The 23,325-nt window shown below is 41.9% G+C and overlaps 4 protein-coding genes across 14 annotated transcripts; 2 read left to right on the top strand and 2 right to left on the bottom strand.

Moving 5' to 3' along the window:
* Positions 1-1,416: 1,416 nt before the first annotated feature.
* On the bottom strand, positions 1,417-4,430 carry fbxo45 (F-box protein 45). The gene is made up of 3 exons (XM_034559986.1): positions 3,621-4,430; positions 2,600-2,956; positions 1,417-2,450 (listed from the first exon to the last, which is right to left on the bottom strand). The coding sequence occupies exons 1-3, from the start codon at positions 3,945-3,947 to the stop codon at positions 2,265-2,267; spliced, it is 870 nt and encodes a 289-aa protein (XP_034415877.1). The 5' UTR covers positions 3,948-4,430; the 3' UTR covers positions 1,417-2,264.
* Positions 4,431-4,443: 13 nt separating this feature from the next.
* On the top strand, positions 4,444-9,704 carry fam168b (family with sequence similarity 168 member B). Of its 7 annotated transcripts, XM_034559989.1 has the most exons (8): positions 4,444-4,829; positions 6,633-6,724; positions 6,829-6,921; positions 7,187-7,329; positions 7,507-7,702; positions 7,938-8,062; positions 8,211-8,221; positions 8,960-9,704. In XM_034559989.1, exons 2-6 carry the CDS (start codon positions 6,655-6,657, stop codon positions 8,048-8,050), a joined length of 615 nt encoding a protein of 204 aa, XP_034415880.1. In that variant the 5' UTR covers positions 4,444-4,829; positions 6,633-6,654; the 3' UTR covers positions 8,051-8,062; positions 8,211-8,221; positions 8,960-9,704. The 7 variants fall into 7 exon arrangements, with proteins under 7 accessions (XP_034415880.1, XP_034415878.1, XP_034415882.1 ...); XM_034559987.1 differs by having other exon boundaries at positions 4,445-4,829; positions 8,211-9,704; XM_034559991.1 differs by having other exon boundaries at positions 4,450-4,829; positions 6,838-6,921; positions 8,211-9,704.
* Positions 9,705-10,089: 385 nt separating this feature from the next.
* rbbp8 (retinoblastoma binding protein 8) lies at positions 10,090-18,213 on the top strand. 3 transcript variants are annotated; one of them, XM_034560344.1, is made up of 19 exons: positions 10,090-10,218; positions 10,859-11,034; positions 11,160-11,202; positions 11,341-11,436; positions 11,515-11,606; positions 12,338-12,410; positions 12,546-12,721; positions 12,815-12,904; positions 13,333-13,406; positions 13,611-13,663; positions 13,922-14,213; positions 16,035-16,191; positions 16,322-16,407; positions 16,715-16,829; positions 16,942-17,085; positions 17,205-17,250; positions 17,372-17,459; positions 17,540-17,681; positions 17,855-18,213. In XM_034560344.1, the coding sequence occupies exons 2-19, from the start codon at positions 10,935-10,937 to the stop codon at positions 17,950-17,952; spliced, it is 1,965 nt and encodes a 654-aa protein (XP_034416235.1). In that variant the 5' UTR covers positions 10,090-10,218; positions 10,859-10,934; the 3' UTR covers positions 17,953-18,213. The 3 variants fall into 3 exon arrangements, with proteins under 3 accessions (XP_034416235.1, XP_034416236.1, XP_034416238.1); XM_034560345.1 differs by having other exon boundaries at positions 10,161-10,282; XM_034560347.1 differs by lacking the exon at positions 10,090-10,218 and adding an exon at positions 10,348-10,385.
* An 11-nt stretch (positions 18,214-18,224) lies between these two features.
* LOC117749663 (transmembrane protein 241) lies at positions 18,225-22,638 on the bottom strand. Of its 3 annotated transcripts, XM_034560348.1 has the most exons (15): positions 22,439-22,638; positions 21,772-21,818; positions 21,497-21,574; positions 21,304-21,385; positions 21,092-21,169; positions 20,782-20,807; positions 20,445-20,496; positions 20,263-20,311; positions 20,044-20,089; positions 19,767-19,802; positions 19,456-19,490; positions 19,277-19,346; positions 18,787-18,880; positions 18,595-18,659; positions 18,225-18,496 (listed from the first exon to the last, which is right to left on the bottom strand). In XM_034560348.1, the coding sequence occupies exons 1-15, from the start codon at positions 22,508-22,510 to the stop codon at positions 18,424-18,426; spliced, it is 903 nt and encodes a 300-aa protein (XP_034416239.1). In that variant the 5' UTR covers positions 22,511-22,638; the 3' UTR covers positions 18,225-18,423. The 3 variants fall into 3 exon arrangements, with proteins under 3 accessions (XP_034416239.1, XP_034416240.1, XP_034416241.1); XM_034560349.1 differs by lacking the exon at positions 19,767-19,802; XM_034560350.1 differs by lacking the exon at positions 21,772-21,818.
* Positions 22,639-23,325: the final 687 nt, after the last annotated feature.

Raw genomic sequence — 23,325 nt, 5'->3', positions numbered from 1 at the left:
CCCCGGTGGAGACAGGATATATTTCATATTTAAAACTAGTATTGTAGGTGTAAGGGATATTATACAGAGCAACAGAAGAGGATTTTTAGAGAGCCAGCTAGGCTGTCAGTAATTAATTAGAAACCCAGCCAGGAGGAAAGCAGACCAACAGGTAGAGTGACTGACTGGCTGGCTGACTGACTGACAGGCAGGCAGTAAAAAAAACAATCAAGGGTGCAGAGAGAGACTGTCAATTCACATTCATGAGTCCTGATGATCTGGTTCAGTACATTTCAATACAAACAGCTGTGATTTCTCCAATAAATCTCTTCCTGTGTAGGATTGTTTCCCCCCAGGCCGACGTACTAGACATTCAGTCTTTACAGCAAAAGTTTTAAAAAAGTCAATCATTTTTAACCGTTACTTTTAGTACAGCTGAACAATGTTTAAAGCATTGTATGTAACATTCAGAGTATTAATATAGCAGCAGACATGTCTTGATTTCTTTATCTTTTTTTTTTTTTTTTTTAAGGTGTAGCAGTGCAATGGAACGTTGTCGTTGACCAGGATGTCGTCACCCTATAACTACAATTCAAATTCAGGCTAACTTTGACCTGATGACGGCGCTGTGGAAACATCTAGACGATTACCAACGTTTCCACGCCGCTAATGTGGCTAAAAATTTAACAAAATTGTGCATAAATACGCCTCAAGCCTGATATGAAATGTGCCAAAAAATGTCCCGGTATGAATCTGTTCATTAAGAATGCTGACTGTGAAGTTAAACTTAATATATAGCCGCATAGCTTCCTGTTCTCTAGCAAGGCCATCAGCGTCAGATGGTTTTTATTCTGCGCCTTAATAGCGGATAGTTCAGGCCATAACAGCAATATGTTTCCATAGCTATACTTCTATCGATCCAGGGGAAAAGATGACTGCTGAGCACTGTTTACTCTTCAGGGTATCGCTGATCCACATGCAGTGACTACGCGGAGCAACACTTCCAGTAAGCGCTGAATGGACGGCCTTGACTTGATGTGCTTCTCAGGCATATTCCCTCTGCCTGCTGCATACTAGCAACTGCCTATATTAATGTGCAATTCATCCATACCACACTAGCAACCCGTCCGTAGACCACATGGTTAATTAAGCTTGTATATGCTCTTTACTTCATACAGCAATAACCTACTAAAACTAATGCAGTTACCATACAATTCACATCGCTGTTCTGTGAAAACTATGCACTGGGACTCCATAACAGCCCTGTTTTCAGTTATCGGAACAGTTCATATTTCAAAATCACAACTTTTGGAGCTACATGTTGGGTCAGGACAGCGACAACATGCAGTCGTCCTGCAACCTCGACTTCGCAGCCTCCAAAAAATATGAAATAAAGTTGTCTGGAAACATGTAACGCAATCAGACGGCCGAAGCATCAAACATCAACACATCTTTATTATAAGAGTGGCATCATGTAGACTTTATTTTCAGGCCTTATTACCATACAGTATCCATAGTACCATAGATAAAAAAACAAGAAATAAATAGTGTATAATACTACAGTAGCACATTAAAAAGGACGCACATAAACATGATACAGCTATAGTTTCCACCATTACGGGGTAGGTATATCAAAGGTCGGGTGTTATAGTCTTTACGCCAGTATCCATGCACATGCATGACAGTTGGTCCGCATGTCCTCTATGTTTGCCTATAGCGATCAGGTCACATTGATTTGGCATATAACTGTTATACTCCAGTCCTCGATTATAGTGAACCTGTGTTAATCCACAATGAGCTGTTTCCTTTTACGACGAATAGCTATCGATAACAACTACTGTCTCGCTTGTTTAAAAACATGTCTTAAAGTATTTGCCACGGTTTAGAATAGCTTTGGCCTCATTTAAGCGGACACAAAGTCAGCGCTGTTGGCCTGAATCGCACTTAAATAATGTTCCCCCTATCCAGAAAATAAAGTGGTCCAGCAGCTGAACTGTAAAAGTGGACACGTCGTCCACGTCGATACAGAATCATGTTTGTGACAGTCCCCACACATTCCTTCTCCCCTCTGTAGTTTGACTCCTCGTGTCGAGCCGGAGTAGAAACGCCAACGGTTCTCTTTGCGTGTGTGAATAGTTATTCTGCTTGGAAGGAACATGACCCCCTTGGTCTCCGAAACCTTTTGAGACGGTGCGACAAACACAGTCGGCAGTCTGTTGACAGAAAGAAAAAAAAAGTCCCGCACTCGCCCAGTGGCCTGTTCGTGTTTGATGGTGGCTCTGCGTCTAGCCGTCCAGAGGGTTTCCCAGGTACACCATGGTGACTTCAGTGTTGCCGTACACTGCAGAGACAGCTGGGAACAGGCAGGCTTTGGGCAGTCCGCGGAACGCTATACCAAGAAACTCAAAACCCCTCTCAAAGGCTAACGTCTTGTCATCCATGTCGAGAATCACTCGTATTCTCTCCCCGATCTGTGGACAAACACAATTACACATTGCCGGGTTACAAAAAAAAGACAAAGACAAACATATATCACCGACATTGTTACTAATTGGGCAATTCAGTCCACGAGTTATTCTTGGATTATCTCAAATCTGATGAGGGTACAAAGAGATCCTACCTGATATTTTGGCGCATTGTTACACTGGGGGAAGTTGCCATTGACCTCTCCGTTGTGAAGCAGGTTGTTGTCGACCAGGTTCCAGCCCCAGCTCTGGTCGTCGCTGCCCAGCAGGGCCACGTAGCCCTGGCACTGCATGGACGCCCGCTTGGTGGCCAGGCCGATCACTGCCACGGTGCCAAGAGGGCCTTCCCACCAGATCTCCCAGGCGTGCCTCCCTTCCGAAAAGCCAATCTTGCCCCGAGCACCGTCCGTGCTCTGGGCGATCGGGTTGCGGTGCAGGGTGAAGCCGTTCTTCTTCACGTAAACGTTGCGGGAGCAGTCGTGGGAGCTCAGAGCATGTTGATAGGCCTTGAGCTGTAGGGAACGATTGGACAGGGACAACAGCTATCATGGCTCAGGAGCTTATTAGAAAATAACTGTGGCTGCTATCATAATTTCAGATACATTAATCAGTATCTTCCAATGAAAGACCAGAGTTTTACAACTGGATCAGTGGCCTTTAAACATGCAGTCTAGGGACCTCCACAGCTTTTTGAAGAAGTTCCATGTCCCATGATAAATTAAGAATAATTTCATGACACATTGTCATACAGTCCCATTCAGAGACAGCTCTTTGGCTTCACTTACAGCAGGCCAATTATTTCCTTGCACACCATGCACATAATTAGCCAATAATAAACAGTAACAGTAACCCCTCAGAGGCCATGTAATAACATAGGGTACCATGACATAATGACAACAAAACACAGTATTTAGCCTGTCACCAAGCCCCATTTAAGAATCTGCAAATTTAATTCGGTATTTCAGAAAACATACGCATGTATTACTTTTACTTTGTATAAGTTTATAAAAGACCGAGCATGAATAGCTAGTCTTCTTCTGGCATACAATATTACTGCTTATGGATATATTCCTGAGGACAGTGAGACACATCAGAGGGCAGATTTTTGAATGGGGTTCGCCATCAATCACGGGTTCTCCCAACCGGAGACAACAGCGCTATGAAAGGTAAACCTACTTTCCCCTTGTAGGTGGGCAGGTTGCACAGGATGTCCGAACGCATAGCTTCATCGCTCAAAGACCGGCTGCAGAGGCTGCGCCACACCTCGCTGTTTTCGTCCGCCAGCATGTTGTTCCAATGCCAGCAGACCAACGCGCAACGCATCAAGTCGGTCATCTCCAAATACGAGAAAACGTGCTCCAGGACGCGCGCGGGCAGCCTCCCGGCCGCCCCTGCGCCTCCTCCGGCTGCAGCAGCGTAGGGAGAGCCGGCGGAGCTGCAACTGGCCGCCGCTGCTGCGCCCTGACAGGAGGAGCCTCCTCCCCCACCGGCCGCTCCAGACATTATACCCCTGATCCTTACCGATGCCTCCAGTCGACCGAGTAGTTTCACCTCACACCGCAGAACGATCCCTAATATAAGTTAAAGAGCAACATTTTACCTCTACAAACCACATACAGGTCGCAGTAAAACCACAACAGTATGGACCCTACTCGTCCCAGTTCAATGGCTGAATGGAAGCGATGCGTCAAGGTCCTTGAAGAGCAAACGTTCATGTTGTTGTGCTGCCAAAAGAAAGATTTGATTTGATTCGGTTTAAGTGTTGTTTACATTATTTCTTCAGCACCATCGGCTAAACCAAGTGATGACAACATGTCAGATGAAGGAAAGCCCTTGCCAAAATCAAATGTTTTCTTTAGCCTGCAAGGACCGCAGGGTAGACATAATAATGAGCTCACTGAGAATTGCCACAACGTTGCAGCGTTTAGAATATAGGACGTTACATTGTTGCGTTGTCACATTGTAGCAACCGAGTGGCAACAAAAATCACACACACACACACACACACACACACACACACACATCATGAAGGCACATTACTCAATAAGAATTTCATCGCTCACGAATGGATCATTTGTATCTGACACGTCGTTTTGTCAAATAAATAATCTTGTATGGAAAAGAAATTCGAGAGAAAATGCTTTAGTGTGTAAAGACCAACATAAATTAAATAGAAAAATACACATTACCAAAAAAAAAAAGGGTTACAGTCCGATAAAGCGGCGTAATAATTTTATTTTCGCCACGTGACACGACACGGAAGTGACGCGGATGCTCAAAAAGAGTTCAGCAAAAGCATCTGGGAGCAAAACACCAGCTAGCTTAAATACATTTGACATCAGAAGACCAAAGGAGGGGACCAACGGACGATCGGAACCGTTAACGGTGAGTCTTTGCGGCGTGTTATCCACACGGGGGGGGGGGGTCTGCGTGCCGCCCGGGTTATCTTGTGAGGTCGTTGGGACACGCGTTACCGCAGAACACAGCTGTCCGGCTGTCTGTCTCCCTGTGCAGTGCGGCCTGTTGACAAGCTGTCCCCCATCTGGCCGCCGTCCGGGGACGGTCCGGTGACTTCGCTCGGTCGGACAGGTGATTAGCGGGTCGGTCTGAACACCAAAACCTGCGATGTGCGAACGTGCTCCGCTAACGACGGGGGGTGTCGTGCATATGACACGGGCTCGTGGGCTAAGCTAGCTAATGATAACAAAGCCCCGCTACGTTCACCTTTCCGAAATTCTTCTACTAAAAAAAAAAAGGTTGCCATCTTTATTTTTTTTTAGCCAGGCAAACATGTCCAACGTCACCTGAAAATGCACCCTCGTTGGCGCCTCGTAATTGCGGAGGCCTGTTGGAGACGAGCTTACACGAAAACCACCTAGCAGCACGTTGTTTTAAATAAAAAATAATCAACTCGAATTGCGTCACACTCATTGTTCGTGTCGCTTGTGTGCTTTTGGTGGAAAAATAACAACCGGTGCTAAACAAATGTAGTATAGTTTGTGATGTCAATTAGAAAATACGATGCTGTAGATTCGTTTTAGACAGTCGGGTTATATTTAGCCCCGTGGTTTCCGTACAAAGTCAGGTTATAGAATATATATATTTTTTTTTAGGGGGGGGTGGGGGTGGTTGTCGTCGCACTCTCTCCATAACTACACGAGGCGCTAATAATCTACTCTCTATAAATAGAGGCGTCCTGGTTTTCGGTTTTCCCTTAATATCTAATATCAAGTATGGAAACGATGCGTTTCCCTCACTGTTTTAAATTGTCCTTGAATCAGCAGACTTGTACAGTGATGTAATGGTTTGCGCACCACCGCTAGGGGGCAGTTTTTATTTTTTCCCTTTTTTTTCCAGTTAATGAGCATCATGTCAAGCAGACGTCGAGGCATTCTCTTGTGTAAAGGAATTTAGAAAGTTGTGAAAGTGCTGCAACGCAAATCTTTTTTTGTTTTACAATTTTTTTTTTTTTTTTTTAATGAAATGTTTCAAAATGCATATTTGTTCTAGGGAGGGTATTTCAGCTTTTTCTATATGCCCTATAGTACGGCAATGCAGATGGATTACTATGAAGGGAAACTGGAAGAACGCATTACACCTTACTGTTTCTAACTAAGTGTTCTTATTTAGTTAAGACATGGGGGGGGTAAAACAAATAAAAACTAGGGTTTTTAAATGGTGCAGAAGTCCTGAGCGCCACTGTTAAGTTATGCATATTGTGTGCAACACAAATTGATGGTATTCCCGTTATCCCTGTGTGTGGACCGCGTTTGAAAGGTGAAGAACATGATTGTGACTATGACCTCGCAAGGTCATTTCATGTAAGCCACCGGCAGTCCTCACTGTTTCCCCTCACAACAGGATATCATATTCCCAACAACATTTGTTTTTGTTTCCTTTAACCATTCTATTCACTGAGATGTCAAGACAATCATTCTGCACCGTTATCTGTCGGCAACGTCGTGGGGAATGTCTACATTTCAGCATGCTTTGCTCTGTTTTTACTGCAAAAGATACCGTACAAAAGGTTGCTTTTGGAACAGTCTGGTTGGTGGACAGTTGACACATGATTCTGTGCTGCATTTACCCAAATGGTCTTTGCAACAATTTAGTTTGTTTTGTCGATTTTTTTTTGGGGGGTGATTTTCTTTTAAATGCTCTGAAATTCATATTCTCTTTTCATTGCAGCATCTGTGAGTAGACGTCCATCATGAATCCAGTCTACAGCCCTTCAGCAACAGGGGTCCCCTTTACCAACACTAAGGGCATGGGCTATCCAGGTAAATCCCTGCATTGTGTAATGTTTCAAGCATATGTCTTGACTGCAATAAAGTATTCAGAAAATGATTTTAATTATATATATATATTTTTGTTTTGTTTTTTGTCATGGCAGCTGGATTCCCTGTTGGCTATGCAGCAGCTGCTCCAGCATACACTCACAATATCTATGCAGGAGCGAACGCGGCCTTCCCCAGCGGTAAGAATGTCTTTGGACTAGTGTGTTTGCACCCTGCATGACAGCTCATTTTTAATTTTACAAGTCAGTGCTGGAGCAAGGATTTCAACACCTCCTTCAGGTGGTAAGTAGGTCAGAGTTTCAGTCTGTGGACCTTTTCTTAAGATACAGTTCGTTTTCACCAATTTGCAACGCTGCGTATTTCTTCATCTGCACCCCACTGACTGAAAGTGACTAACCCTCGGTAGTCAGCAGTACTAACTTTAACTGTCTTCCTCCCACCCAGGCTACGCTCCGGGCACTCCTTTCAAAATGTCCTGCTCTCCCAACACTGGGACTGTCCCACCGTACTCCACCTCACCCAACCCCTACGCCGCTGCCATGTACCCGGTCAGGAGCACCTACCCCCAACAGAACCCCTATGCACAGGTAAGTGCATGTATGTTGTTGAAGGGTGATGGATTTAAGCTCTTATTCCGGTTGGCCATGAGGTCCAAACTTCAACTGGGTTTCTTTGTTTCGATTTCTCTTATGTCAGGCTTTCACTTCATTTGAACAAAATCCTGTTTGTTTCAATGTTTTGAACTTTGCTCTTCTTGGATCCAGGCACTAATACCTTCACAACAGCAAGGCACTTACTACACACAGCCTCTGTATGCTGCACCGCCTCACGTTATCCATCACACTACAGTGGTCCAGCCCAATGGGATGCCTGCAGCCATGTATCAGCAAATGCCTCACCAACGCCACAACAGTGTCGCCATGGGCATGGTAGCCGGCACCACCATGGCCATGTCAGCTGGTGAGCATCCGTTTCCATTTCTACATTTTTAATTTAAACAGTATCTATTTTGTAGCGATGCATACATTTGAAGCTACATCACCTTCTGTTAAGTATAACAAAATAAACCATATAATATTATGCATGCCCAGTTTGCCTTCACAGTCTCGGTAAATCTGGGCCCCATTCTTTGAAAGTATACATTATATCATAATTGTGCACTGGTGTTCACTCTGTGGCTACTTTTGCTTCCTAGGAACTTTGCTGACAACGCAATCACCAGCGTCTGTCGCCCCCCACCAAGTCTCGATGCCTACATATCGGCATCCTGGCACACCCAGCTACAGCTATGTGCCCCCACAATGGTGAAGAGAGGGACGCGTGAGTATGCTCTTTTGGTATTTGCTGGCTGCATATCAGTCTGATATGGTTTCCAGATTATCTACATGCATTTAACACTTGTTTTGAAACCTTTACTTAAAACACACGCAGACGTTAAGTTTATATTTCTACATGTTTTTCTCTGCAGGTCAGAAGATGGTAGATATGCATTCACACTCTACTCCAGTGTTTTTTGCTATTGGTGAAGACCTGCCCCGCCAGTGTCCGCAACCAGTTACTCTTCTTCCAGCATAATGTGAATCTAAAACCCAACTACATAGAAAGAGGCCCATTTGGATAGGAGGGGTGAAGAATAGGCCCATCCCCATGACCCCTCTCAATGGAATAAGGCTGCATTCCATGTCACACCCCAGCGCCAGCACCTCTACAACCTGCTGCATATCTCACATCAAACAGCAATGCTGCCATGCACACTTTTTTTTGTGGATTGTCATGCAGGTTTTTATAGCTTAAATTATTAAGTGGTGAAAAGGGAGTTTGGAATAGTTTTTTGGGGAATTTATTTTTTTTTAGTTTCTTTTTAATTTGCGGTATACATATGATGTTGAATGCATGTGTATATATATCTATGAAGTAATGCTACCGCAATCTACTTGCTGTGACAGATGCAAAATCAACAAAAGGCACACGTCCAAAGGAACAAAAAAATAAAGAAAAGTAATAATCTGCAATGCTGAATCACCAGTGACCATGTCTTACATGTGAAAGAAGAAAAGGCAAGAAACGTTTATTCATGCAAAAACATACATGCGCAGACCAAACTGTACTCTTTTCACTGCTTTGTGTTTTGGTAATTATTGGAGCTAGGTTTTTTTTATTATTTCTCTCAGTGATGCAGTTTATGCATTTCGTCTTACCATTTTTTTTGTATTTTAGGAAAGATGGGACTTTGAGTTTGTGCCTCTGACTGATGGCCACTCCAACACTTAATCATTCTGAGTGTTTTATTTTTCCTGCGCTGTCAAACCTTTTAGGAAAACAGTACCAACTATTCCAAAAGTGTAAAGCAGCTTTGGGTTCCTGCTTTTTCTTTTTTTTTGAGTGATATCAATGTTTTAACTATTCACTTATTTTAGCCGGAAGCATTCTTGGTGGGGAACAAGTAGAGAATGTTTCAGAAACCATTTGCACCCATTTAAGAGTGCAGAGAGTGGATGAGTAGGACCTGTGTGTGTGTGTGTGTGTGTGTGTGTGTGAGCGTGAGCATTGAAATATAGAAACCATTCAAAATGGTGCCATATAGTGCGACATGCCTAGAATATTCAACCTACATCTCACAATAATCAATTTGCTCTTAGGTAGGTCTGAAGCACTACATCACTAAATCACGCTAATTGTGGACATGTTAGGAAAACATGATGTTGTTAAATTCTATTTGTGAATAGCACTACTGAAAGAAGGCACTAATTCAAAACCGTAAAGATATCTGACCTTTTACATTGCTCGCTGTTTTACCTCAAGGTTCCAGGCTAACTCACCAATATCACTGTTTCAGACATGCTTTTCTATGTTGCCTCAGTCACCTCAGTTAAATAATCTGTTTTGTAAATGTTATTTTTGTGATTTTGGTTCTTGTTTTGTATTCTAAGGAAAGACCAAAAATAAACAAATATAAGAATAATCTGTTTCCCCTTTTTTTTTTTTTTATTGTGCCATTTTGTACTTCTTGGCCCTGAACGCCCCACTTGGCACATATATCAAGCGCTTAAGAATATAATGAGACTCTCGTGAAAGAGCATTAAAGAACATGTGTTTCCACAGTAATTGAACAACCACATTCTCCAAAATGGGGTATTGTTGGCCAGACAGCTGGCCTGTAATCAAGCTGTGAAACGTAGACCACTTTAGATCGACCGCTCATACTTTCCGTACAGACGGCAATGCGGTGCTGTAATCCTGTGCAGCTCCACGTGCAGTACAACATGTATTATGCCCAAATTGTTTATGATGACTTTAATGTTAATAGTGGATTTAAACGGGAGAGGAGAGGGCCTCGAAGATTCATGTATAGCAGAAGAAGAATGGGGTAATAACATCCCAGCATGCATTTCGGCGCGCAAAATTGGATTCTTGTTTTGGAATAGCGCACATAAGAGTAGCGTCAGGGGAGGCTCGGACTGGACTAGAGAAACATGGTAGCCGAACAGTACTAATATTTTAAACCCCTTACCTTTTCTTTTTTGTTAATGACTCATTGGTGTAAGTGTTGCTCATTTTGAAAGCCGCCGGCAGCCGTAACTGACTGCTGTCATGTTTTGTTCACAGTCAAGCAAAGTAGTAACGTCGACGCCGTTCATGTTTGGTGAGGTCGCCGCGGTCTGTGTCTTGTGCTCCGTGTAACCCCGACACTGCGCTCACGTCAGCAGACACTAGAATGGACGTGTTTCCAGTTTCAGTAAAGTGTCTCTTGTCACTAGCGAATAAAGTGCATCCGAGTGGACGCTTAGCTAAACTAGCTAACGGCTAAAGCTCCGAAAGCTATTAACTAGTTAGCTAACCTAACTATTAACACACGAGAGGTCCACATGGGGAATGACACGAGGGAAGAACACGCAAGCAACGTTAACGTAATGAAGGCTAATGGCCAACATAATGTAATATAAACATTCGAGAAAGTTTACCTAAGTTAGCTTAGCCGTATTGACATGACTCAAGTGAGGAGCGTGTGGCACATCGTACTCGTATTTACCATTTGAGAAACCAACGTCAACGTACATCACGAATTATTACAGAAATATGTGACGTAACGTTATATCTATATTTCTCCATGTAAAGTTGACAGGCTGCACCAGGTTGTCGTGCAGGACGTAGGAGGAGGGCTGGCTGTGCTTTGGCAGTGAGCGAGTGGAGGATGAGCAGCCCAGGACCGAGCAGCGGAACATCCAACCCGACCGACCTCTTCGACGATCTATGGAGGCAGCTCCGAGAGAACCATCGTGATGCCCTTCGAGGTAACTGACCCGTGGTGTAATGTGTGCACCTCATGCAGGTTATCCAGAAGTCTGATACGAAAAATGTATTTGGGTCTTGCATTGTGTTGCACACTCTTCAACATTACATTTGTTGCTGTTTTTAGAACTGGAAGAAAAAGTGACTAAGTTGAAGAAGGAGCGCTATTTGTGAGTATATTGAGTCAATAACTTTTATAATATTAAAATAATGATGATGAGAACAGGAGTATGTTTTACCCTGGCTTTAGAAGCTCTTTTGTGAACGACTGAGTGTAATCTACGTGTCATTGCATTTGTTTTCTTCAGAGATGCTCAGAGTCTTGAGGTGTTTCACTTTCGCACCCAGCAGCTAAAGGAGCAAAACAAAACCTTGCAGGATGCTGTCAGTCGCCTGGAGGAAAGGTAGCTTCATTCCCAACAGGTTCACTTTGACGGATACAATATGTAACAAAGACCAGCAACTTGTTTCACTGTTTCCAGGCTCTGTACAGGAGAATGTGATCGATGTGCCATCTTAGAGGAGAACCTAAAAAGTAACCAGGATCAGAATTTGCGTCTCATCGCCAAACTGAGTGAGTTTACTCGATATTCTTATTATTCCTTTATCATATAGAGAAGTGATGAACTGCAACTCAACACTGAGTAATCCCGGCTGCCGAAGTGGAATACTTCTCAATATCCCAATCACTATTTGCTGAGACTGAATTTCTGAAGCTGCATTTTAGTCAAACAAGAACATAACCAGGCACTAGAAATGTTAATTACTAGTTCAGTTGTATTTCCAGGACGAAGGTCATGGCATGGTAGTTCTTCTTCCTGAAGATCTTCACACATGATTTTGCGCTGCAGATCTTTTCTGACTTGGGCTTCCTTAATTATGTAATTTCATTTTAAGTGTTCTCTTTTTCATTCATGTGATGATAAACAAATGGTAAAAGTTAAGTAATATTTTAATTGAAGCTTAGGCAACTTCAAGGATTCATGTGTGAGACTGACCGACCTAGTATATACTACTAATTGGTACTCCTGTTTAATAGAAAATACCTGCAAATAGCATTCCCATCAGCCTCAGCTGTACTTTGTTTTGAGTGCTAATGAGCAAATGTTTCTGGTGCCTAAATGCAGCCCCGCAGAGCTGCTAGCACTTGATTGCATATAGACGAGCTTTCATGAGAATCCATGTCACATACGACTGTATATTATGAGTTTACTGTGTATTGACCATACTAGTGTACCACAAGCTATGGCCACTGGCATGTTGAGGACCATAATGTTATCAATGTGTTTGCTGTTTTTTTCCCAGACAATGAAAGAGAGAGCCTCGAGGATGGAAACAGAAAACTACATGCTGAACTGCAAAAAATAAAGATATCTCGGTAAGCTCCCTAAATCACGTTTTGTCATGTTGTGTTCTCTTTGACGTCATATAAAGTAAATACATGCACTTAACTATATTGTATCAGCTGTTTATACAAGTACAGTCCATTTACCATTTTGTTTTTTTTAATCAGCTTAGAGCCGCAGCAGCCCTCATCCTCGGAACAAGAAGAAGGCGTCATCCCAGACTCACCGATCCTGCCAAGCTCGCTGCCTGTTGCAAACAAACTGAGGAAACGAAAAGACATCAACAAAATTAAGCATGTTCGTTATGCAGAGGTGCCTCGACCAAACAGGTCGCTCTTCAGTGGTCAGCTTTAAAGAAACTTTCAGAATTTTTTTAATGCCGATTTCTGTTCTCTGATCCACATGTCTGCTAACGTGTGTGGTTCTGTTTCTAAAGTACTGGAGCCTGTTGATGCGACAAAGAATCCTGGAAGAGCACACATGCTTGTACCCAACACATGTGAATTGGACACATCCCAAATCTCAAGTATGACTTCATCCTCTGCATTCTTATTATATCATCATTATTTCCTAAATAAGAAATGGGAGAACAGGAATTGTAAACTATATTTATTTCCTTCTTTTTAGAAGTTTTCTGTTTATCGAAGTCATAGATCAGCACAGACCAATATTTATCTATACATGCACACCCATCATATCAGCTAATTCACACGGTGGGGCTGCAGATTCAACCTAAAGTGTGAAGCCCTCTCTACTTGGAGTACAATAAAAACTCATTCTCTCCTAGTTATGTGTGATATGAAGCATCATAGATTGGCAGGAATGGTAGACATGATGATACTTTTTTGAGTTTTTAGACTGCAGCTTGGGATTTCTGGGAATTTAAGTTTTAAGAAGATAGAATTGTTTCGGTGAGATGTGTAAAGGTGTTTCTGGGTCTCTGTCTCTATTCAGATGATGTGAATCTAAACCTTGAAGAAGCGATAGCAGAAACCTGTGGCCTTGAACTTATAGATGTGCCTCACATGGTAGGAAGGCTTCGTACTGGTGGGAATTCTGTATAAAAGAGATTGTGTTTGTGAGCTTTTGTTTACAACCCAATAACTGCAACTAATATCAATCCCATCTACATTAGCTGTTCTGTTTTAATTGCAATTAACAAAACGTAAAATCAAAGTGCTTAATATCCTCTTTAGATTGTGTGTGTAATTTCCTTTTTGATCTTTTCTCAGAAACCTGAGACAGCTGTAGGCCAGCAGAGCAGGAACCATGGCTTTCGTTTAAAGTAAGGATGAAAAACATTGGTTATGTGGGACAGTATCATGAGTTATCATTTCAGACTTACGCAACTTTGTCTCGTCAAAAGGACACTGGCAGACAGCAATGCATGCTGCTAATCCCCACCCCTCAACCCCCCCATTAATTGTCTTAATTGACTTGGTATTTTAGAATTCAAACAACAGTACAATACCACCATGCTCCCATTCCTCCCATGCAAAGAAGCATTCCAATAACACACTCCCATTTGTTTTCTTTCCTTAAGACCTCACCGCTCATCCCTTCTATTCGCGATGTTCCGCAGTCCAGAGAAGACCACAGAAAAGTCCCCATCCCTTCTCCAAAGTGTCAAACGGTTTTCAGAGGACGGAGCCCATAACAAAGCAAAACGGATGAAGGAGGAGAGTGAGCCAGAGGCACAAGAGGAGGACAAACAAGGAATCCAGGAAGGGGAGGACAAACAAAAGGAAGGCAAACAAATGCAACCTGAACTGATCAAAGAAAGCTCTGCACCTTTAAGCCATCAAAGCTTGAAGAAGTGTCGGGTGGACAGCAAGGTTAGAGATGTGTTCGAAAGGCCTGTATTAAAGTGTGTGTTGGGTAAAGCAACATGTCTGATAGGAAGACAATTTCCAGCACCAAATATATATTTCAGACCCAGTATAGTTTCCTGGCTTCAATATAGCCATACTTTGATCAACCATTTTTTAAAGATCTATAGAAGTGGCTATAATATATTAACAGGGTTCGTACGGTCATGAAAAACCTGGAAAAGTCATGGAATTTTAAAATGGTTATTTCCAGGCCTGGAAAAGTCCTTGAAAAAAATGAAATCCCAAAAGTTTTGTTCATATGGTCATTTACGCTGAGTTTGAAATAATTAATATGCTTTTAAAAGAAAGACGCTCAAAATATAAGCAGGCATACGCTCTCGTTTTATTCACGCTGCGAGTAAACGCACCTTAACTGAAAAGTTTGGTTGCCATAGCAACAGTAGGGATAATCCACTATGCCAGGGAAGTGTAGATTTAACCATGCTTGGCATGGGAAAGTACATGTCATGGGACATTAACGAGCCATGCTAAAGGAAGCAGACATCAGAGCGCTGCTGCTAGCGAAGCTACAGCTAGAGAAGCTACAGCTACCCCATCACCACAGCGAGGGCAACTGCTATGCCGAGCAGCATGTTTCTCTCTTCGGTTGCAAGCAGGCGTGGATAACCGATCCTGTAACGAAAAGTGAAGTCCTAACTGCGGAGGTAATGTGGGCACTGAAGGTTGCCAATTCACATTATTCTTTTAAATCATCCAAAGATGCCAGCCTGCTATTTCGACGAATGTTCCCCGACAGCTTGTGGCGAAAGCAAGTGCGCACATCTTTGCTTGTTGGGGCTCACTCCTTCACTTCAAGAGTCTCACGTTGTCCAACGTGTTGAAGCAAAGGGCCGACGTCATTCTATTTGACCAAAGCCTGAACCACTATTTACAGTCCAAACAGATTTGCACGTAAGGGACAATAGTTTGATTAATAAGAAGAAGAAGAATGCATTCTATTTGTAAGGCACTCTTCATTCAAGAATCACAGAGTGCCACAGAGCTAGTACATAGTTAAAATCAACTATATTAAAAAAGGAATAGTTGACGAGTCATAAAACTCAACTCAAAGTCATAAATGTCTTCCTGAATAAAAAGGTTTTTAGGCCAGTCTTTAAAGAGTCCAGTGTCTGTGTTGCCCTCAGGTGGTCAGGGAGACTGGTCCATAAGCGGGGCTGCTGAGCAAAAGGCCGGTCGCCCATGATGCGGAGCTTGGTGTTGGGGACCCGAAGGAGAGAGCTGTTTGTAGATCTGAGGGTGCGGGTGGAGGTTTGGGGAGTAATGAGTTCTTGTAGGTGCATGTCCATTTATGCATTTATGGGTGAGCAGTAGGACTTTGGTGTCAATCCGGGTTGAGACAGGGAGCCAGTGGAGTGAGTGGAGAACGGGTGTTTTGTGCTCGTATTTCCGGACTCATCAGTATCCTGGCAGTGCTGTTTTGAATGTATTGCAGTTTTTGGATGTTCTTGCCAGTGATCCCAGTGAAGAGTGAATTACAGTAGTCCAGTCTAGAGGAGATGATTAAAAGAATAAACATTTATATAAATGTTTTCTCTTGTAATCAAACTCTCTCATTAATGTGTGTCATTTAAGGTGTACTCTATGCTTTGGAATTCTCATTGTTAGTTTAAATACTACATTTTCTCACTTTTTCATGCACATTTTGTATAAATTCATGGAAATCCATTCGTCAAAATGTATGAAGCCTGATATAAGTATGGTGCATAGGCTTGAATTCCTCCATATGGTTTTAAAATGTAATTTGATTCTTTTAACATTTAACAGGATCAGTCGACACAAAATGGGCCAAACGTGTCCTATACAAGTCCTGCTTTCAAGAAGCCACATGTTCAAGACAAAGCAAACAAGGACAGTGTTGGGAAGAGAAGAAGTCCCCAGCAGGATCTGAACGCCTCACATGACCAACATAAAGGACATGAAGGTGGGTTTTCTGTCCCGTTGCTGGCAGAGTGTTCTTTCATTCATCTTTTTAGAATGAATGTTGTCCAATCTCTATTTCCTTAGAATCTGTTGACTTGAATGTGAGCATACTAACTCTGCTTGCCCAGCAGGAAGGAAGGTCAAAGTGGAGCCCATGTGGAGCATTGACCCCGCGCTCGCCCTGTCCATGTACGACAGTGAGCGGAGAGGAGACGAGGTAAGGTCACATGACCTGATGTGCCTTGTGTTAACTATTTATGCAGTATATGGCTATATCGTGCTGAACTAAACTCCTGTGTTTATGACCTAAAGAAATACTTCACCCACAAAATGACAATTTGTATATTAATTAGACGCCCCATGTTACTACCTAAGCTATTACTTTTTTTGACTTTTGCCAATTAGAGTGCGCACTTGTGGGTGTGTTCATATGGATATATTATATTATTATTATTATTATTTATATTGGATGGATAGTGTCTCCTACACTAGGATGTTTATCTGTATCACTGTTTACATTTTAGCAAAAGGAAGCCGAAGAGGAGTGTCATGGTGAATTAGTAGATTCCGACCGCACTTGGGTCAGTCACAGTCTCCTCCAGTGTCGGGGAGAAAATGCCAGAAGGGACAGTGTGTCTGGTGAATATCAACAACAACTTTAGGAATAACAACTTAGTGAAACATTTTGATTTACAGTGTTGTTATACACAAGCTGATACGTCTTACATCTCTCATGCGTCTGCCTTTGCAGGACTAGGGGAGAAGGCAAACGACAGTTTGGATATGATGTTTGACACAACGGCTCACGGGGAGTACAAGTCTTACAACAATTCCCACTTAGGCCAGAGCCAGCTGTGTGGTGGTGGAGATGAAGAAGGAGAAGACGGGGACGACGGTAGGCTTTTTAGATTGAGCTGAACTGTGCTTGACATCATGACATTAGACCAGTATTTCTGGGTTTGACATTGGGTGTTTGTTCTAGAAATAAACTTGTGCTCATGTCCTCATCTCAAGATCCTCATGAAAACACGATGAGCGAAGGTTACGGGCACAAAGCAGGGTAAGAAACACGCTGTTTTTGGAGGGGATCACTGTTGTCATCTTTTGGGATATTTTATGCAGGAGAATGAAGCAGAATCTTTCCAGTTTCCTTCAATCTAAATGTTCTCTCTTTGGATTAGACGTCCAACATTTGCACACGTGGCTGTGATTCGCAAGAAAGACGAGAGACGGAAACTGAAGGGCACCACCTGCAAGGAATGTGAAATTGTAAGTATTGTAGTCATAAAGCCGAGAAACGCTGACATGTTTCATTGCTGATCCTATTTTTAATTGTGTTTTACTTCTAGTATTACGCCCATCTCCCAGAAGAGGCAAAGCAGAAAAAGTTGTCTGCGTGCTCGAGGCACCGGTATCTATACATTCCTCCTTGCACTCCTGAAAACTTCTGGGAAGTTGGATTCCCGTCAACTCAGACATGCATTGAAAGAGGTAACGAACCGGCATTCACCTTTTAGCTAAACCATCTATTTAATGTGGTTGGTAAAGCATGAGCAGAACATTTGAACACATTGCCATTTTCATGAATCATTTAACTGTCGGGGTTAACAGCATCCCGTAATGATGTCAAATCCATAGAGAGACTGAATGTGATTTCCTCGTAGGTTATGTCAGGGAAGAGAAGAGTCCTCAGGCACGTACTCGGAGAAGACAACCCTTGAATGCTTTATTCTCCCCGAAGCAAAAACAGGAGGAGAGCTGAAAGGAAAGGAGTGTGTTGAATGTTTGAATTGATCCATTGACAGACGAGTTCCAGTGTATGAACAGCTGTCCAGTGTTAGAACTGCACTGGGTGTACAATGACCTTATTAAGAATGTGGACCATCGTCATCTTTTTCTTTTTTTAAAGTCTATAATGTCGATGTTCTTTATGTATCTATAGACTGTTTGACTGGTTTGTGTTGAGGTGAGATTTACTACATTGGGAGTGTGCTTGGAGATAAATAAAAAAACACCATATGTCTGCTGCAGCTCTTCATTCAGTGTGCTTTTAATAGGATGACATATGTCACTGTGGTTTGCTAATGTCACGGTGCCCAGTATGTTCACCAATCATTTTATGTGGTCAGATTGTCGACGCGTTGAGAACATAATGTGCAAAAATAAAATAAATTTTCTCGGTAAAAATAAAAAGAAGTTTAGAGTGCAAGCTGTTGATCCAGGAGAGCTGCAGTTATCTCGCCCCAACCTGAGAGTCTTTCTGCGAGTACACCAGCAGGGCCTCTCCCACGTGACTGATGACCACACTGCAACCAAACGGAGGAGAAGAACGGGCAGGGATCATTAATGGTTTGATCATAAGCAGTCTACACAATCCAGTATCTGGTGGAGGTGATGCGCTTACCAAATAAGAGAAGACTTGTTGATGTCCATGTAGAAAAAGAACGGGGAGAGGGACATGGCGGTGATCTGGAAGGAAGTAGTGAAATAATCTTAAACCAGCATCACACTATACAATTCACTCTGATTGTGTGGATAATGATGATGTGTTGGACACAATAATTCAACCATAAAACAATATATGATACATGAACACCTTCGACAAGAAGATCCAGACCCCAAAGTGCTCCAGGGACAATCCACTTTTTAGTTTGACTGTTGCCAGCAGCAACAAAAAACCCAGCAGCGCACTGAAAAGAGACCGAGGTGAGTTCTCATGCTGAAAACAGTCGTACAATATGTTTGTTGTTGTGGAAATGAAAACTTAAAAAGCATAATTGTTGATAGTGAAACCTGTTACTGGGACTTAACACAGATCTATGCCTGTGGGCCTCCACATATTATAAATAGCTAACTTTTCATGTGCATTTTACTGATATCCCACAATGCTCCACATGCACAGTCTGAAACATCAACAGCTACCTAAAGCAAGTTCTGTATGTTGACACTAATGTACAATAATCTACATTAACCTTGAGGATTGTATGGCATTAATGTTCATATTGACAACTATTCAGGTAGCTCTGATCTTCATTCAGTGATTGAAGAGAAAAAACACCACGTGTCCATGAACTGAAATGTCTCACCTGGCACAGCAACCACAGTGAAACGTGTGGGACTGAAGGGAGGGGAACTCCAAGGCACCCATGAGGTCACCTGTAGCGGGACAAGGATCTGTTTACGGGTACCGATGTGGATCGTAAAATATACGCTGGGTCGCTGCAACTTTCATCGCCAGAGGAAAGTTGCTCGGGGTCATTCGTACCTGTCGGGTGAGCTGCAACGGCCAGCAGCAGGACGCTGTTGCGTGAAGGCGAGAAGAAGCTCAGATTAGTACGTTTGAACATAACAATGCTCATCTGGGGATGGGGGGGGGGTTAAACGTGCACAGACCATGTGCGTGTTTCATCTAAACTGTCTCGAGATGGCGGTGTTGTAAACTTCCCTGAAAAGGCTTTTTTTTGTACCTCAAATGAAAGGAGCGTGACATGAACGCAGGTCTACGTCTATTGAGAAGGAAATAACTAGTGTTTGTTCGTCTCCATCTTTACGTGACGACGTATTTATTACTCTCACCTGAACGAGTAGTTGATGCAATGCTGCTCGAGGTCACTGCAGTGGAAACAAAGCGTCACAAAAAGAGTGGCCTCAGTGAGCTGTTTCTAAGTGGAAGTGTGTGTGAGTTTGGTGTAAACAAGTGCAGAACGTCCTGATTCAGTTTAATCAACAAAGTGGTCTAACAAGTTTAAGCTAAAAATTTTAAAAAAGACATTTTGTGTTAGATGACGAAAATAGGCATAAATAAAAAGCACTTTCAAGCAAAGTGTTTCTGAGTCTTTGTGCTTCCACTTACCTCAAATTACTAGATTTGTGGTGACCCTGAAACGCCCTGTATGCACCTGAAGGAGTACACGATATGGTTACACTCTCACCCTCTACTGATTACCATGCTATCAATTATCTACGGCGTCTCTCGAGGCTCAAACCTCGAGCGGCTGTTAACTCTCATTGTGCAACTCCTGAGCTATATTGCAGGTACCGGTGTGGCATCTCTGTGTATTCTGAGACCTACCGACACACAGCAGGTGACCCACAGCCCACAGGTAACCGCTGGAGTCAAACTGCGGAGTAAGCAAACGTGTACACATGAGTAGTTTGTAGATTATTGTATACTTGCAGTGAGTAGAAAGTGTAAGTACACATTGATGACGTCGTATTTAAGGAATACCCCATGTGGTAATGAGGAATTATTACCCGAGGGTCGTGAAAGGGGAGGATGATGGCCGAGAGCAGCATGAAGCAGATGCTACGAGAGGAAGCGTATTTAAAAGACGCAGTCACATGATAGGGAATATTTCATCTTTGAGTTTTGTATTTGTTTGTTTTTTACTATAATCTTGCTATAAAAATGTTTTTACAGGTTCATTTGTCAACATCTCAACCATTGTTGTTACCATTAAGCAATCATGCTCCTGTCATGGGAAAACTAAAATGCAGTGTATTCCCTTGTGTTATCCCAGCTCCTGCAACCTTTGAGTACTTGCTTACAGTACCACTGCTCGGGTGACGGAAAAACGGGAAAAGCACAAACCTGATTATCTTCAGCCATCGTGTCTTCTGTCAATTAAAAAGAGATCAAAGCACATCATATCATAGCAGTACAATATGGAGTATTTGGCCAAGGTCATAAAGCAGTCTCCTTTAGCCTCCAATAAATAAAATGAGGGAGTAAATATATTAATTTATATATATTTATTTAAGTTATAAATGAAGTTACATATATTTATTTATACATATATATATATATATATATATATATATATATATATTTATATAGATTTAAATATATCTTTATATACATATTTATTTATTCACATATAGGATGCAGTGCAGTCACTTACCTCTCTGTTGACAACCTTCAAGATTATATAACTAACAACATGTGAGGAATTCTGAAGAGTGAAGAATAAAGGGATGTCCTACAGAAAAAGAAAAAGAAAACCATTTTTAGATACAGTCCGACTGTAAATGCGGAGCATGGCAACAACCTACTAGATTATTTAGTGTATTTTAAAACCCGTTGCGTGTGAGGTTCATAGGTTATGTGACGTACTATGAGCGATAAGGCCCTGGAACCGGCATATATGTTTCCCACAAAGAGGAGGGAGCCTGGAAGCCAGGAGAGAGCTGCTGACCTGTAACACAACATGTCAAACTAAGTGCTTTATCATCTTCTGGGCAGCCACTGAAAACACTCAAGAATTGTTACTACAAGTATTGTTACTACAGTAGTATATAAAAAGTACCTGGAGATGCGGCTCATTTCCACCCATCCAAACTTCCCAAAGAGTAGAAGCAGGACAGCCCCGATAAGTGTCTGCCATCTGGAAATATGCAGGCCATTTTAATCAAGATGCAACTTTAGATTTAAATGCATCTGTACATATATTTTTTGAATTAATAATTGAAATAGTTTTTTGATGCTGTATATCTTGCTTTGCATATCGTACAGGGAATCTTTGAGACATTTCTCAACCTGTAATGACAATAAAAATGATACAGCATGAACCTCGCCACTCACCCTTGAAATAAGGTTGGAAAGGTGAATTTCAACACTGACAGGACAAACTGAAAAAAAAAATAGAAAAAAAAATAAAGAGAAATATATATATGTCAGGTCATGCTTATCACAAGCAAGCAAGTGTTGTTATTTGTATAACATTTGTATAAAGTAAATACTAAACCAAAACCCTTACAAAGATCTGCCAATTCAGTGAGCCCATTAGTATGAACAAAGGCTCTTATTTAGTATAATACAAGTCTCAATATATTGTCATGGGTGGGATTCACTCTTCGATTCGGCATATTGTACATCTGACAACACGTCATTTATTACACATTATGTATGTCCTACTGTTCTGTGCCAACGTTGAGGTTGAGGATGCACGTGTTAATAGTTAGTGGTTTGTGGTGGCTTTGGTGGTTCCAGTTCATGCTCGACTAGTACCAGCAGTTCTTAGAGGGTCTTGAACCACGTTCACTTCACGGTCTTTGACCGATGATGAGGGTTACATTGCAGTTTAATTGGAAGGGAACCTTGCGGTCGATGGATTTGCATTCATGCAGCGAAATAAAAATATATATTTAGTCTGCTAGTTATAAATTACGCATACAATTTAGTTTTTTTTTTACTTTACGAGAGAGGATGCACTTTTACTTGGAGTTGACGCCAAACCACATCGACTCACCTTATTCGTGAAATATGACACAACGAATACAAAACTGAACGCGAGGCCAGTGACGTGTGTTCTCCACTGCATGTTGACCTCCGACACACTGCAGCAGGGACATGGTTCCTAACGGGACATAACGATGAACTAATTCGCGAACTGTGTCTCAAACTAGAGACATTTCAAGATCCGAAACTTTCCTCACTGTGATGACACGTCAAGACGTAGTGAGACGAAGATCGTCTACGCACCTCACGATGCTTCATGAAGGTTTTGTTTAATCTTTTTTCTGCAGGGTAATCGCCAATTAAAAAGTATTTGAATATATCCGAAATAAAACCAAGCTTGATCAATTTGGTTTGAGCATTGTGTCATGTAAATATGCATGATGATTTATGATGTATTATTTTACTTTGAATGTAATGATATGTATCAACTTTATTTCTATAGTACATTTCATACACTAGGATACATGAAGTAAACTACATTTTAAAATAGACAGACAGTAAATAACACAATAATTGAAAAATATTATATTCTCCTGAATATTCTGTATGTTTAGCCTGTAATGTGGTGTGGGTTTTGGACTTTTAAAACGTGAACTCTGGGAAATTATTATAAATATTGGACATTGTTTTTCTGACACATCAGAGAAGAAACAATTAATCAGAAAGATACATGTTGTCACATTAATCAATAATAGTAATACTCATTAGTTGCAGCCCGAAGACAGAGAGAGAAACTCAGGAAGTTTATCCTCTTATAAAAACAAATGTCAGGCTGTTTCTGCCTCCGCCGCATTGATTGAAACCATTCTTTATAGATCTGTCTCTTATAAGTCCCCTAACTTTATAGACGTGCACGCGAGTGCTCCTTTAAGGAATAGCTCTCCTCTTTAGCATCAT

This window comes from Cyclopterus lumpus, chromosome 20 (genome assembly GCF_009769545.1).
Source record: "Cyclopterus lumpus isolate fCycLum1 chromosome 20, fCycLum1.pri, whole genome shotgun sequence".
Lineage (NCBI taxonomy): Eukaryota > Metazoa > Chordata > Actinopteri > Perciformes > Cyclopteridae > Cyclopterus > Cyclopterus lumpus.
The sequence above is the reverse complement of the archived record's forward strand: the minus strand, read 5'-3'. Positions and strand labels throughout refer to the sequence as shown.